At 37.4% G+C, this 16,265-nt stretch overlaps 1 protein-coding gene across 2 annotated transcripts in view; it reads left to right on the top strand.

The window, feature by feature from the left end:
* The window catches only part of Copb1 (COPI coat complex subunit beta 1), a 45,875-nt gene extending 30,888 nt beyond the window's left edge, over window positions 1–14,987 (top strand). For both annotated transcript variants that reach the window (XM_070019440.1, XM_070019441.1), the window contains exons 15-22: window positions 1,428–1,655; window positions 2,098–2,277; window positions 5,381–5,525; window positions 7,714–7,833; window positions 11,053–11,198; window positions 11,670–11,759; window positions 13,799–13,954; window positions 14,608–14,987. In XM_070019440.1, coding sequence (XP_069875541.1) covers window positions 1,428–1,655; window positions 2,098–2,277; window positions 5,381–5,525; window positions 7,714–7,833; window positions 11,053–11,198; window positions 11,670–11,759; window positions 13,799–13,954; window positions 14,608–14,667 — 1,125 coding nt within the window. In that variant the 3' untranslated portion in view covers window positions 14,668–14,987. The remainder of the gene's footprint in view (window positions 1–1,427; window positions 1,656–2,097; window positions 2,278–5,380; window positions 5,526–7,713; window positions 7,834–11,052; window positions 11,199–11,669; window positions 11,760–13,798; window positions 13,955–14,607) is intronic.
* The last annotated feature ends 1,278 nt before the right edge of the window (window positions 14,988–16,265 follow it).

Raw genomic sequence — 16,265 nt, 5'->3', positions numbered from 1 at the left:
CCTATTGTGCTGTTGGTGGAAAGGTAAACTAGTGCAACTACTAGGAAAGCAGTTTGAAAATTCCTCAAGAAACTAAATATATATATGATCCAGCAATATCATTGTCAGAATTTATCAAAAAAATTACAAGTCACAATATAGTACTTGCACAACATATTCATTGCTGTATTATGCACCATAGCCAAGTTATGGAAACAGCCCAGATGCCCTACTGTGGATGAGTAAATCAAGAAAATATGATATACATACATACATACATACATACTTATGTATATATATAAACAAACATACAATGGAATATAATTCCTCAAGAAGAAAAATATGGTATTTGCAGGGAAGTGGATGGACCTGGAAAAAATTATGTTAAATGAACTAAGTAAGACTCAGAGGACAAAGATTACGTGTTTTCTCTCCTATGTGGATGTTAGATCTAAAGTATATGCCCATAATACTCAATGTACATATGTGAAATGGAACCAGGTCACTTGAGAGTGGTGTTGGGGAGAAATGGAAGAGAATGATGGAAGGATTGACTCTGATTAAAATACATTGTACTCATAAACTGACATATTAAGTTGGAAACCCTTTGAACAACCATTTCTGTAAAGATAATTTTTTAAAAATTCTCTGGAGCAATAAGTAAATAATAAAATGTGAGTGATTGAAAACAGGCAGAAAATTGGTCTAGATTAGAAAGGACTAAGTAGTCCTTCATAATAATAGTCAAATCAAATTCATGAAGTTGATCCTGGATTTAAAAATTAAATTAAAAAAGGCTGGGAAGGTGGCTCAGTGGTAGAGCACCTGCTTTGCATGCATGAGGCCCTGGGTTTGATTCCTTAGCACCACATAAGCAAAAAGAAAAAAGCCAGAAGTGTTGCTGTGGCTCAAGTGGTAGAGCGCTAGCCTTGAGCTGAAGAGCTGAGGGACAGCGCCCAAGCCCAGAGTTCAGGCCCCACAACCGGACCCCAAAAAAAAATATTTTGAGATAATTTAGTAAAAGTAGAAAGAAGATGCAAAATGATGTTATAGAGCCAGGCACCTCTGGCTCATGCCTGTAAACCTAGCTACTGAGGAGGCTGAGATCTGAGGATTGTGGTTCAAGGCCAGCCTGGGCAGGAAAGTCCATGAGACTCTTATCTCCAATTAACTACCAGAAAATTGGAAGTGGTACTATGGCTCAAGCTGTAAAGCACTAGCCTTGAGCCGAAGAACTGAAGGACAGCACCGAGGCTCAGAGTTCAAGCACCACGACCAACAAAAACTTTTTAAAAATTTAAAAATGATGTTACAGAAATAAAGTCTAAAGGATTTAAAATTTTATCCAAATGAAATAAAAGATTACCTGTATTTCTTGAAGTGAATTATAATAAAGTGACATCACTGTAACTAGAGAATGATTAAATAACCAGTTTCTCTTATTCTAGTCTTTTGTTGCTGAAGCTATGCTGCTCATGGCAACTATCCTTCATTTGGGAAAATCCTCTCTTCCTAAGAAGCCAATTACTGATGATGATGTAGACCGAATATCCCTGTGCCTCAAGGTTTTGTCTGAATGTTCACCTTTAATGAATGACATTTTCAATAAGGAATGCAGACAATCTCTTTCTCATATGTTATCTGCCAAACTTGAAGAAGAGAAGCTATCTCAAAAGGTAAGGTGTACAAGTTGTTTAAGGATACAGGTGGACCTTTTGCAACAATGAGAAGTACAAGTTGTCATGTCCAAAACTAGCTTTACAACATCGGTGCATGGGGGGGGGGGGGGGAAGAGGGGGGAAGGAGAAGGATTGGGATTGGGGGGGAGGGGGGAGGCTGGGAAGGGATGTGAAGGGTAAACAAAGGAGGAGGCTGCAATGCTTGGTAAGAAATGTATGCATTATCCTGCCCATGTAATTGTAACTCCTCTGTACAGTATGTTCACAAATAAAATAAAATAAAATAAAAAATAAAAAGGTAAGGTGTACATAATAAGGCCATAAAGTGTTGTGGGTTATCAATTTGGGGCTTTCCCCATTTGCAAAGCTGTTCATATTAAAGGCCTGCAAAAGTTTATTCTTTCCATATAAAGAAACATGTATTGTTTTTTCAACACAGAAAGAATCTGAAAAGAGGAATGTGACAGTTCAACCTGATGACCCTATTTCCTTCATGCAACTAACTGCTAAGAATGAAATGAACTGCAAGGAAGATCAGTTTCAGCTGAGTTTGTTGGCAGCAATGGGTAACACACAGAGGAAAGAGGCAGCAGATCCTCTAGCATCTAAACTTAACAAGGTAACAAAATATCAGATATGCTATAAATTATTTAAATTTGCTAATTAAGAAAGCAATGAGGAAGTTGCTGCTCCTATTTTTTTTTAAAAGGAAAGTAGTTACGTAAAATCAGATCTTTTGTTTTTCATTTTTTTATAGTACTAAGGATTGAACCCAAGGCCTTCCTTAGCTATACTCCCAGCTCTAGCATCTGTTTTTATCAAGTCACTGTGATTGCTAATCAATTAAAATGGGCTGGGTGTAATGGCACATGCTTGTATCCCAGTACTTGGGGGACTGAGTCAGGAAAATTATGTGTATGATGCCAGCCTGGATTGTGGTAGTGAGTTCCAGGCCAGTGTGGGGTACATAATGAGACTTTGTCTCCAACAAACAAAGGCTTAATTGAATTTCGAAAAACTGACAAAGTACTTATATATGATACTACTGTAAATCTACTAGATAATTTTATGTGAGCCAGTTGTATATCTATCATAAACTTAATAATTAGAATTAGGGCCAGGTGGCAGTGGCTCACACCTGTAATTCTAGCTACTCAGGAGGGTGAGATCTGAGGATCACAGTTTAAAGCCAGCCCAGGCAGGAAAGTCCATGAGACTCTTATCTCCAATTAACCACTCAGAAAACAGGAAGTGGAGCAGTGGCTCAAGTGGTAGAGCACTAGCTTTGAGCTGAAGAGCTGAGGGACAGTGTTTAGGCCCAGAGTTCAAGCCACATGACTGACCAAAAAAAAAAAAATTAGAATTAGGGAAATCCTCAGAAGTTAGGGTTTTAAAGGGAAGCTGAATATTCAGGGTTCTGGCCTCTTTCCCTACACCTAGATCTCAGCTCTGTCCCTGCTTACCTGCTTTTGAGTAGCTCCATTATTTTGGTGTTTTTTTTTTTGGGGGGGGGGGAGGTTGTTGTTTTTCTGCAGGTCTTGGACTCAGGGCCTGGGCACTTTCCCTGAGCTTCTTTTGCTCAAGGCTAGCAAGCACCCTACCACTTGAGCCACAGTGCCATTTCCAGCTTTTTCTGTTTATGTGGTACTGAGGAATTGAACCCAGAGCTTCATGCATGTTAGGCAAGCACTCTACCACTAAGCCACATTTCTAGCCCCTTATAGTCAGTTTTATATTTTTAGTATATTAAGTTCCCTACAGGATTTTATTAGGAACTGAAGTCTACTCTTTTAAATATATATAAATTTAAGGATCAGAGCCCAGGTATCGTGGTTCACACTTGTAATCCCAGCACTTGGAAAGCTGTTACACAAAGATCCCAGATGAATCAGTGAGTTAGGGTTGTCCTTCATTTGTTAACTGAGTAAACAATCTCAAATCGATTTTTATGTTCAAGATAGTAGCAAAACTGAAATATTTTCTGTTATAATTGGAAATTGATAGCAATAGATTTTTTTTTGAATTGTAACAATTACAGAACATAAAGTTTAGGGGTGGGAAGGTGGCTCAGCGGTAGAACACTTGCCTTGCATGCATGAGGCCCTAGTTTCGATTCCTCAGCACCACATAAGCAAAAGAAAAAAAAGTGGCGCTGTGGCTCAAGTGGTAGAGCACTAGCCTTGAGCTGAAGAGCTGAGGGACAGCACCCAGGCCCAGAGTTTAGGCCCCACGACCAGACCCCCCCCCAAAAAACAAAAAGAGCATAAAGGTTAGCATTTTAACCATTTTTTCCTTTTTTTTTTTTTTTTTTTTTGTCGGTCGTGGGGCTTGAACTCTGGGCCAGGGCACTGTCCCTCATCTCTTCAGCTGACAGTGAGCACTCTACCACTTGAGCATCACTTCCAGTTTTCTGGTGGTTAATTGGAGATAAGAGTCTTTCCTGCCCAGGCTGGCTTTGAACCACAATCCTTAGATCTCAGCCTCCTGAGAAGCTAGGATTACAGGCGTGAGCCACCAGCGCCTGGCCATCTTAACCATTTTTAAGTGTATAGTTTCATGGCATAAATTAACTTTATGTTGTTATAGAGCTTTTTTCATCTTGTGAAACTGAAACTACGCTACACCCATTAAACAATGCATGCTCATTTGCACTTCCTTCCTGTCTCTAGCAGGGATTTTTTATGATTGTGATTATTTTAAGTACCTCATATAAGTGGAGCCATTTACCATTCATCCTTTTTTGACTGGCTTATTTCATTTAACAGAATCTCTTAAAGGTTCACTCATAGCATGTTTCACATTTTTCTTCCTTTTAAATACATTGTGTATATCACATTTTATTTATGCTTTGATAGACACTTGGATTTCTTCCATTTTGGGTTATTGTGAATAATGCTATACATGTGGATGCACAAATACCTGTGTAAGTGTTTGCTTTTAGTGATTTTAAGTATATACCCAGAAGTAAAATTGCTGGTTATAAGGCAATTCTTCTTTTGCATTGTTGGGATTTTCTTTTAGGTAGCTTCTCTATCACTTGAGCCATGCTCTCAGTCCTCAGAAGATGATTCCTTTTTAAATTTTATTGGAGAATGACCACACCATTTCCCTCTCCCTTCCTCCCTCTGTCCTTCTATCTCTTCCTCCCTTCTTTCCTTTCTTCCTTTCCTTTCCCTTGCTATTTTTGTTTTATGAGACAAGCTCTTGCTATGTAATACAAAATAGCAGAATATTGCCTAGATTGACTTGGAACTCAAGATCTCCCTGCCTCAGCTTTCTGAGTGCTCAGATTACAGGCATGCCCTACAACATATGGCTTCATACTATTTGGAGTTTGCTTTTATTTTTTAAGAATACATTAGTTGTAGTAAAAGACACCCCCCCCCAAAAAAAAAAAAAAGTCTTACAGACTTTCTTGCTTGGAATGGTTTAAATCTCAGCCTTCTGAGTAGCCAGGATTACAGGCATGATCCACCAGCACCTGGCTTGGATGTCACCTTTTAAATTAGTGTTTTAAGTTCTATATTGTTTGAATAACTTTAAGTGCTAAATTTCTTTCTAATTGTTCCAGTTTCCTTTTTTCATTCCTGAATTACAAATTCATTTTATGAAGTCTTATCTCAATATGATATATATCTGTTAATTATTAATCATTTGGCTAGGTATATGTTTAGATAAATTCTATAATTCATTTGACTATGTCTCCATTTTTGTGTTTCCAGGTCACCCAGTTGACAGGTTTCTCAGATCCTGTATATGCAGAAGCTTATGTTCATGTCAATCAGTATGATATTGTCCTGGATGTTCTTGTTGTGAATCAAACCAGCGATACTTTGCAGAACTGCACATTAGAGTTAGCTACTCTAGGTAAGAATATTTATCATCAAGGAAAGGTATTTTGTATAGTAAATCTTAATGATAGATTGATTATGAGAAATGCACAAATTTCGGTATAAAAATTGTGTATTTTGTGATATTTTGAATCAAGTTTTAAGTACCTTCAAGTCCAGCTTTATAAACTTTTTTTTTTTTTTTTGGTTGGTTATGGGGCTTGAACTCTGGGCTTGGTCCTGTCCCTGAGCTCTTCAGCTCAAGGCTAGCACTCTACCACTTGAGCCACAGTGCCACTGGTGGTTTTCTGGTGGTTAATTGGAGATAAGAGTCTCATGGACTTTCCTGTCCAGGCTGGCTTTGAACTGCAATCCTCAGATCTCAGCCCCCTGAGTAGCTAGATAACAGGCATGAGCCACCGGCACCTGGCTCTTTATAAACTTTTGTCACACTGATTTGTTTATGATCTTGGCACATTCAAATGGATTTAATTCCCAATTCCGTTTTATAATATATAACAAGAGCTGTTAAAGTTACATATTTACTAAGATACTCACTTAAAATTTTTTTTCCCTTGGTGCAGAATTAGGTATTTTCTGAATGCATATTGCGTCTTATTATATGTGTCCAAAGTAATTATTATACTTAGCAGCATGTGATTTTTTTTCTTATTAATAAAAACAAATGAAGGTGTATTGTATACATACATAGGAATAACAGTTAAACCTCTTGATACAACTAATATATGCTAGTAAAAACAAAAATGAAAAAAAAAGTCAAAAGTCAGACTTTTTCTGACTACTACTTTATCTAGATTTTAAAATGTAAAAGCCAAGTGCCAGTGGCTCACACCTGTAATTTTAGCTACTTAGGAGGCTGAGATCTGAGGATCACAGTTCAAAGCCGGCCTGGGCAGGGAAGTCTGTGAGACTCTTATCTTCAATTAACCACCAGAAAACTAGAAGTGGCACTGTGGCTCACGTGGTAGAGCGCTTGCCTTGAGCTGAAGAGCTGAGGGACAGAGCCTAGGCCCAGAGTTCAAGCCCCACAACCAACAACAACAACAAAAAAAGTGAAGTGTTTATAGAAATGGTACAATGCCCTCAAAAAACGCCAAGTGATGTATACAATAACAGTAAAACTATACCAAAATAACTCTTTAGCTATGCTCCAGTGGTTCACACCTATATTTCTAGCTACTCAGGTAGCTGAGATCTAAGGATCACCATTCAAAGCCAGCTCAGGCAGATAAAGCATGAGACTCTTATCTCTAGTTAATCTAGCATAAAGCTGGAAATAAGGCTGGCTGAAGTGGTAGAGGCCCAGCGTTGAGTAGAAAAAGCCAACTGACAGTGCCCAGACCCTACGTTCAAGCCCTAGTATCAGCACAATAAAGAAAATGTACTTTTACCTTCTTCAGCATAGCATGATGAACTATATCTTTAAGAATATACAAATCCTGGGGCTGGGAAGGTAGCTCAGAGTGCTTGCCTTGAATGTATGAGGCCGTGGGTTTGATTCCTCAGCACCACATAAGCAGAAAAAGCCTGAAGTGGTGCTGTGGCTCAAGTGGTAGAGCGCTAGCCTTGAGCTGAAGAGCTGAGGGACAGCACCCAGGCCCAGAGTTCAGGCCCCACAACTGACAAAAAAAAAAAAAAAAAAAAAAAGAATATACAAATCCTTATCTTTCTTTGTAATGAAGTTAAGGCTTAAGATCTTTGTGAAGTTTATATTCATTTATTAAAATAAAAAGATAGGGGCTGGGAAGGTGGCTCAGTGGTAGAGCGCTTGCCTTGCAAGCCTGAGGCCCTGGGTTCGATTCCTCAGCACCATATAAGCAAAAAGAAAAAAGCCGGAAGTGGCGCTGTGGCTCAAGTGGTAGAGCGCTAGCCTTGAGCTGAAGAGCTGAGGGACAGGGCTCAGGCCCAGAGTTCAGGCCCCACAACCGGACCCAAAAATAAATAAATAAATAAATAAAAATAAAAATAAAAAGATAGACTCAAAAGTATTCCTCTCTCACAAGCTCATAGTTACTCTGAAATCCTATTATCTCTAAAAGAAAATGTGCAGACTTATATAAATAATGATATTAAATTATTTTGTCCTCATAGTATTTGAATCACATACTTTCAATGTTTCTTGTTTAGCTAAAAACTGTTTTATACTTTCAATGTTTTATGTTAGTATGTTTATTTTAAAGATGCCTATTTTTTTTCTCCTTTAGGGGATCTGAAACTTGTGGAAAAACCATCTCCTTTGACTCTTGCTCCTCATGATTTTGCAAATATTAAAGCAAATGTCAAGGTAGCATCAACAGAAAATGGAATAATTTTTGGCAATATAGGTAAGGTATTATTTTATGGTTTGTGACTTTTTTTAATGTTTTTATCAAAGTACTTTTATAGTGATTAATTATGGGCATGAGAAGGAAAACAAGAATCCATTTATCACTTATGAGGCACTATGTTGTACCAAACATTATACTCAGTTCTAGATAAAAGTGGAGGTGCATAACTCAGTAAATACAAAAATTATCTATACAGAGTCACTCTTCTCAGGAAACTACAAGTTAAAATGAGGAGGTAGGTAGGAGATAAATGATTACAATTCATTGTGATAAAGGCTAGTGAATATACCATGTACTTTGGGGTCATATAGAAAAAATAAAGGAAAAGGATTTTCTTATCAAAGGATAACATTTGAGCTGAGAATAAAACTTGCATTGGCATGTGTGGCCAAGCATATTCTAGAGATTAACTTGTGCGGTGTCGTTCAGTCAATAAGCATAATTTCTCAAAATTTCCTTCATAAGGATAGATGTACAATGTTGAGGAACAAAGGGTTCTGCCTCAGATAGTTGATAATCAAGTAAGGGAAAATAGTTTATAAAATAGATAGTGTGCAGTATTACACAGGGATGTATTGCATTTTTTTCACAGCACACAACTCTTAAGTGCTTTTATACTAGGCAGAGTAGAAGTCAGTGAGGAATTTGGCTAGTTCTCAGAGGAAAAGGTCAGGAAAGGCTGCATAGAGAAGGTCATGCTCTTAATTAAAATTTTTAAAAATCAGTAGATGTCTACAAATAAATAAGGTTACAGCAGTAACAAATGAAAGTAGTTTGAGAACCTGGAGTTTAGAATGGATTAGAGGATGATAGTGAGAGGAAATTGAAATTAGGAAGGTCATTGGGAGCCATATTTTATTTGCCATAATAAGGTTTTCAGACTTTGTCCATGGAAATAAAGGGGAGACATTGGGAAATTATAAATGAGCAGCCTACGTGATTAAATTTTTCTACTGTATAGCAATATAGAAGAGACAGGAAGATTAAATAGTAGATTTTTGCAGAAGCCCAGGTGAGAAGTAAGAGAAGGCTGAAACCCATAGAGTAGTGGTAAGAATGCAAGAAGAGTTTATTGTAACCAATGTTAAGAAAATCATCATTGACTGAAGAGGAAATGACTAAAGCAGTCCTCTGATTTGTGGATTGAATTTATTGGGCTGTTGTTATTTATTTGATTCAACAAAACAGGAAGCATAAAAGAGAAAATAAAATTTGAAAGAAAATTTTAGGCACGTGTCTAAAGATAGCCAAAGGCAGTTGGATGTGAATCTGGAACTTGCAAAAGAAATTCAAATAATAATTTGTTTAAAAGCTAAAGAAGCAGTCTGAATTGTAGTTATATTGTAATGTGCTTCCCTAGCATGTGCAAGGCCCTAGGTTCTATTCCTAGCATGACAGAGAGAGAGGAAGGAAGGAAGGAAAGAGAGAGAGAGAGGGAGGGAAGAAGGGAGGGGGAGAACAATAGGAAGGACATGAGAATGGCTCAGTGGTAAATTTCATGAAGCCTTGGTTTTAATCCCCAGCATCACAAAATAGATAAAAGCAAAGAAACCAAATAATTCCCCCAGAGAAGGTTATAAATAGCACAAAGAGGACATTTGAAAACAGAGTCCAAGACAATGGTAATACTAAAGATTTGGTCAGGGTAGGAGATAACATTAAGAAAAGAAAAGGGATTCTGTAATACGCTTAGAGTAAAATCTTAAAGAAGTATCTGAAACTTCAAAAGTCAGGTAGCCTACAGTATGAAAGAGAATCCTTCGCATTTATGAGTTGCTGATCTTAAAACATTGTGTAGCATGTCTTGGGTAGTGGTGGTGGCTTGAATGCTAAATAGTTGAAGAAATAAAGATAGTGAATGTTGACAATTTTAAGACGTTGGCTTTGATAGTAATAAGAGGAAACAGTGGCTAGAAGAGAGGTTAAAGATGAGATAGAACTCCTTTTTTCTCACTGGATCTCAGAAGTAGCCCAAGCCAGTCTGGAACTTGTGAATTACAGGCCTGCATCACCAGCTGCAGCTAAGACTTTTGTTTTTGTTTTTTTGAAGTTTCTTTTGTTTTTAATAAAGAAAAGAGACCCCTGAGTATATTTTTTGAGTGTAAGAAACACAATTTATTAAGGGAATGGAAAGGTAAAGACATACTAATGAAAAATTTAGTTCTTGAACTGAAACAGGAATCACAGCTGTCAGGAAGGTAAGTTCTGAAGAGAAGAGGTAGCACTTCTCTGCTATGAAAGATGTTTACTTTTAGAAACAGCTTAAAACTAAAAGAAGAGGGCTGGGATGGTGGCTCAGTGGTAGAGCGCTTGCTTTGCATGCATGAGACCCTGGGTTCGATTCCTCAGCGCCACATAAGCAAAAAACAAGCCAGAAGTGGTGCTGTGGCTCAAGTGGTAGAGCGCTAGCCTTGAGCTGAAGAGCTGAGGGACAGCGCCCAGGCCCAGAGTTCAGGCCCCACGACTGGACCCCCCCCCCAAAAAAAAAAAAGAAACTAAAAGAAGATACTCTTGATAACCTTCTGTTTTCACAGAATATAGAAGGAATGGGAGAATAGCAAGAGAAAAGGTAAACTGCAATCAGATTGTAACTTTCTACTGTGGAAGAGTTGTAGAAGCAAAAAATATACGTACTAAGCTCAGCAATATTTACTTAAAAAATACTAGTTTAGGGTTTAGGGATGTGGCTTCATTGTAGAGTGCTTGCTTAGCATGCATGAGGCCCTGAGTTTGATTCCTCAGTGCCATGTAAAAAGGTTAATAATAATAATAAAAATTTAAAACCAAAACAAAATTAGTTTAGAAAAAGGAGGGCAGGTATGAGGTAGAAAAAAAAATACATTAGCAGATCACCTACTATGGGAGCATGGTGCTATTTGTGTATTCACTTCAGCACCTAGCACACTACAATTGCTATACAAATATTCAATGTATTAAATTTACTAAATTTATTTAATACCAAAAAAACAGGTGTCTGATTTTAAATCCTAGCCTGACTATTTATCACTTATGTGACCTTGAGCAACTTTATTTAACTTTTCTACTATTGTTTCTTCATCTGTAAGGTAGAAAATACTGGAAAAGCATTTTGGCTAGCACCCAACTTGCAGTATTATATAAATATCTGTTGCTATCATAATTATTATTTGGGCATATTAAAAATTACTTGAAGTTTTCATTTGTGATTTTGGACCTTTTTGTACATGTATATTACAGTTTATGATGTCTCTGGAGCAGCAAGTGACAGAAATTGTGTGGTTCTCAGTGATATCCACATTGACATTATGGACTATATCCAGCCAGCAACTTGCACCGATGCTGAATTCCGTCAGATGTGGGCCGAATTTGAATGGGAAAACAAAGTTAGTCTTTTAGTATCTGTTCTTATAAATTAGCTTTATGTAGAAATCATGCAAGTAGTTATGTAATTTTCTATGGCAAATAGAATAAAGCAGCAGTTCTGTAGTTAATATTTAAAACATTATAGATATGTTTCTATACTTTTATGGATGAACAATAATTTACCATTGAATCTAATGTCCAAAAGAGGCCTTGCAGACTCTGTGACCCACTGAGGAAGTCTGTTCTTTTGAGCTTTGATTTATTTGAATTGTTTTGTATATTTTGTGTTCATCTTCTATGAAGTTACCTACATCTGAAAGCACTGATACCAGATTCCTGGTAACAGCCTGCAAGTTGGATTTTGTAGATGTCATCTACTTTTTTGTTGTTCACTCTTCCCATAAATAATTGGAAGTTCTGGGATAAAATAGTGATTCATAATATCTCATCATATGATTTATGATCTTAATACATTTTTTTCTCCTCTCCAGGTAACAGTTAACACCAATATGATTGATCTAAATGACTATTTACAGCACATACTAAAGTCAACCAACATGAAGTGCCTCACTCCAGAGAAGGTAAAATTTGACTGGAAAATTTTTTGTTGTTTTTAGAATGCAGCTTGAACTCAGGGCCTGGGTGCTGTCCTTGAGCTCTTTTTGCTCAAGGTTAGCTCTCTACCTCTTTGAGCCACAGCTCCACTTTTTGAGTAGTTAATTGGAGATAAGAGTCTCATGGAGACTTTTCTGTGCAGGCTGCCTTTAAACTGTGATCCTCAGATCTCAGCCTCCTCAGTAGCTAGGACTACAATTATAAACCATCAGCAAGCTACCAGCGCCAGGCTTAGAATATCCTTATACCTGATTGAGTACTACATTAGTTTCCTGGCTTTTTTTTTTTTTTTTTTTTTGGTGGTGGTGGGGCCTGAGCTCTGGGCCTGGGCACTGTCCCTCAGCACTTTAGCTCAAGGTTAGTGCTCTACCACTTGAACCACAATGCCACTCCAGTTTTTTCTGCTTATGTGGTACTGAGGAATCTAACCCAGGGCCTCATGCATGCAAGGCAAGCACTTTGCCTCTGAGCCACCTTCCCAGCCCGTTTTCTGTCTTTTTTATGTTTCTTCTAGTATCTACTTGTTATAATTCATTCTGTTAAAAGTACTTTTTTTTGTTAATTTTTTTTGTCGGTTGTGGGGCTTGAACTCTGAGTCTGCGCATTGTCCCTCAGCTCTTCAGCTGAAAGCTAGCACTCTACCACTTGAGCCACAGAGCCACTTCCGGTTTTCTAAATGGTTTATTGGAGATAAGAGTCTCACGGACTTTCCTGCCCAGGCTGGCTTTGAACTGTGCTCCTTAGATCTCAGCCTCTTGAGTAGCTAGGATTACAGGCATGAGCCACTGGCACCCCACTAAAAGTAGTTACTTTTTTTTTTTTTTTTTTTGGGTCCGGTTGTGGGGCCTGAACTCTGGGCCTGGGCGCTGTCCCTCAGCTCTTCAGCTCAAGGCTAGCGCTCTACCACTTGAGTCACAGTGCCACTTCCGGCTTTTTTCTTTTTTGCTTATGTGGTGCTGAGGAATCGAACCCAGGGCCTCAAGCATGCAAGGCAAGCGCTCTACCACTGAGCCACCTTCCCAGCCCTAAAAGTAGTTACTTTTAAAATGTTTAAATCTACTTAACTTTTTATTCAAGTATATTAATCCTATACGTTCTTGGTGCAGTGGCTCAACTGAGTTCTCAAATTTGTTTTTTTCTTTTTGGCCTTCTCTTGATTCAGATAGAGGCTTATTCAGAAATATTTTTTCTTTATAAAACTCTGTTAGTGTTACAATATTCATATCATTAATGAAATTTGTCCTGTCAGGTTGAGGATATAACTCAATGATAAAGTGCTTGCCTGGCATGCGCGCGCGCGCGCGCGCACACACACACACACACACACACACACACACACACACATACACACACACACGATTAATTCATATGTTAGTTTATTTAGTAAATACTAAGTCTGCAAAAAGGAGTTTGGCATAAGAGCTAAACAATCATAAAGTATGCAAATACAAATTGGAAAAAATACAGTTTTTAAAGTCAGGTTTATTGGTTTATAATACACAGTGAAATCCATACTTTTTATATGCATCCTTGTAGAATTTTGGCAAACTATAATATGATCCTGTAACTGCCACAGTATGCGAGATACATATACTTTGTTGAATGGCAACTTCATTTGTGCAACTACTTAGAGATAAAAATAAAATTAGAAAAATGGTACATAGAAACATTTATTTTTTTGTGCTAGCACTGGTGCTTGAATTCAGGGCCTTTTACTGTCTCTTGGCTTTTTTGTTCAAGGATAGCATTCTTCCACTTGAGCCATAACTTCACTTTGTTCTTTTTGCTGGTTAATTGGAGATATGGGTCTCGTGGCTTTATCTGCCCAGGCTGGCCTCCAAGTGAGATCCTCAAATGTCAGCCTCTTGAGTTGCTAGTATTACAGGTGTAAGCCACCAGAGGCTGGTGTAACTAATATTTTAAATAGCAATTCTCTTATGCTATTTGGTTTTGTCAGTCGGTAGTTCGCTAGTAAAGTATTCGATTTATCACAAATTCCTCCCAGGCCCTTTCTGGTTACTGTGGCTTTATGGCAGCCAACCTTTATGCTCGTTCCATATTTGGAGAGGATGCACTTGCAAATGTCAGCATTGAAAAGCCAATTCACCAAGGACCAGATGCTGCTGTTACTGGCCATATAAGAATTCGTGCAAAGAGTCAGGTAACAATACCTTTATTTTGAGAGCATCTTTGAACTAAACAAAAGGGAAAAAATTTATGTTTTTCCTATTTCTATAATATCTTTTGTCATATTTACATTTTGTGCATGAATGTTATTTAATAAAAATACTACTTTTGCTTCCTTAAAATGGCTATCTCTTGAGTCTGGTTTTTTGTTGTTGTTGTCAATCATGGAGCTTGACCCCAGAGTCTAGGTATTGTCCCTGAGTTTTTTGCTTAGTGCTCTGGCATTTTGAACCATGGCTCCACTTCTGATTTTTCGGTGGCTAATTGAAGATTTTTCTGCCTCGGCTGGCTTTGAACTTCAATCCTCAGATCTCAGCCTCATGAGTGGTTAGAATACAGGTGTGAGCCCTTAGCACCTGGCTATTCTGGAAAATTTTCCCAAAACCAGATTGATTGCTGTGGGATGTTTGTCAGATAGATTTTGCATAGTTTTGTTTTTTAAAGCACTGATGTTAATCTATCACTAAAATGGACTTAATAATGTTTTGCTAAGTCTGTTTTTGTACACCCTAGGTTTTGTTTTTGATGTAGTGACGTTGAATAGAGGCTTAGTTAAATTGGAATAATAATAATGTACTGCTTATACATACTTTCAATAATTATAAATATTTGCATTCTTCTTTACAGGGAATGGCCTTAAGTCTTGGAGATAAAATCAACTTGTCTCAGAAGAAAACAAGTATATAAGAATAAACAAAAACTTCTTGAAGCTTTATAGTTAAAATTTAGGTATGGGCTTACTGGATTCCATCATCTTTTGTACTCTTTGATGCTTTATGTTATATATAGAAGCTGAGTTCATGCTAAATGCAGACTAGCCTATAATTTATAGTGTTTCCCTTAAATCAAGATTGAGTTCAAAATTTGTCTTTTGTCTTAACAGTCCTTAATGCTCTCCTCAAAGTATATAATGTTTTTGCCTATACCAAGACCATTTTCACAGTACAATAAACAGATTTATTCATAAATTTTTGTTACTTTATAAATAAATAATTACTTAATTTTAATATGGACCAATGGATTTCTTTTAATTGAGTTCTAGATCCCTATTATAAAGTTACTTTTTCTTATTTGAAAGTACCAGGATTTGAACCCAGGGGCCTCTCATTCTCACTCAGCTTTTTTACTGGCTAATTGCAGATAGGAGTCTCTCCAGTTTGTCTGCCCTGGCTGTCTTTAAATAGTGATCCTCAGATCTCAGCCAGTGCTTCACACTGGCACCCAGCTTAAGTTACTTTTTAAATCATTAATATATTCAGTTTTATTAAGAAATTTTATTTATTTTTTTTTGGGGGGGTCCAGTCATGGGGCCTGAACTCTGGGCCTGGGCGCTGTCCCTCAGCTCTTCAGCTCAAGGCTAACTCTACCACTTGAGCCACAGTGCCACTTCCGGCTTTTTTCTTTTTTGCTTATGTGGTGCTGAGGAATCGAACCCAGGGCCTCAGGCATGCAAGGCAAGCGCTCTACCACTAAGCCACCTTCCCAGCCCTATTAAGAGAATTTATAAACTCAGTGATATGAAATGAACCAAGCCTTGATTTACTTGATCAATGTTTACTTATTTAATACTACAGCATCAGTCCCTCTAAAATGCCTGTGTGAAGGTCTTTTCTCAAACTTAACTCCAGGGAGAAAGTACCAAACTAAACAGAACAACAATTTTTTTTAAAACTTGAAAGAAAAAAAGATCACCTTTAGTTTAAAGAAATTTTTTGAACCTTGACTGAAATAGATAAACTGTTCTTGATGATCCTAAGTCATAATATGAAGCAGATAATCCAAAATAGATATTTTTGTCATTCCCATTTAGTTTTGAGTGTTCTGTATTTGTTAGAAATCAAATTGGTCCCAGCCAATTACTAAAGCTATCTGGGAAGATTAACTCTAGAAGATTCAATAAGCTATTTTATTTCCAAATTACCTCTTCCTTACTTATTATCTTTTGATCACTTTACTAGAGTTGGGCACATCAACCTCCCTCTCCATTATGATTTCAAGTCTGTTTCTGAATAGAGTTTCCCACCTTCTTTGCACTGTTTTTTTTTTGGCCAGAAATGATTGAGGTAATCTGATCTTTCAGCTGAATCGGAACTTAAGCCATTATTCTTTGTTTCCATCTAGGACTTCAGTCTAATTTCCCATAAGTCCATAGATTAAAGTCTGTGAAAAAGTGAAAGCAGCATCTTCTATTTCAATGAGAATAGAATGATATTTTGTGTGTAAGGAGATTTATCTTGTATGATGTCATAAACTTCGAAGCCACTTTAAAATCATTAAGCCAGAAA

This window comes from Dipodomys merriami, unplaced genomic scaffold (genome assembly GCF_024711535.1).
Source record: "Dipodomys merriami isolate MVZ:Mamm:240054 unplaced genomic scaffold, mDipMer1.0.p SCAF_133, whole genome shotgun sequence".
NCBI classification, from domain to species: Eukaryota; Metazoa; Chordata; class Mammalia; order Rodentia; family Heteromyidae; genus Dipodomys; species Dipodomys merriami.
The sequence above is the reverse complement of the archived record's forward strand: the minus strand, read 5'-3'. Positions and strand labels throughout refer to the sequence as shown.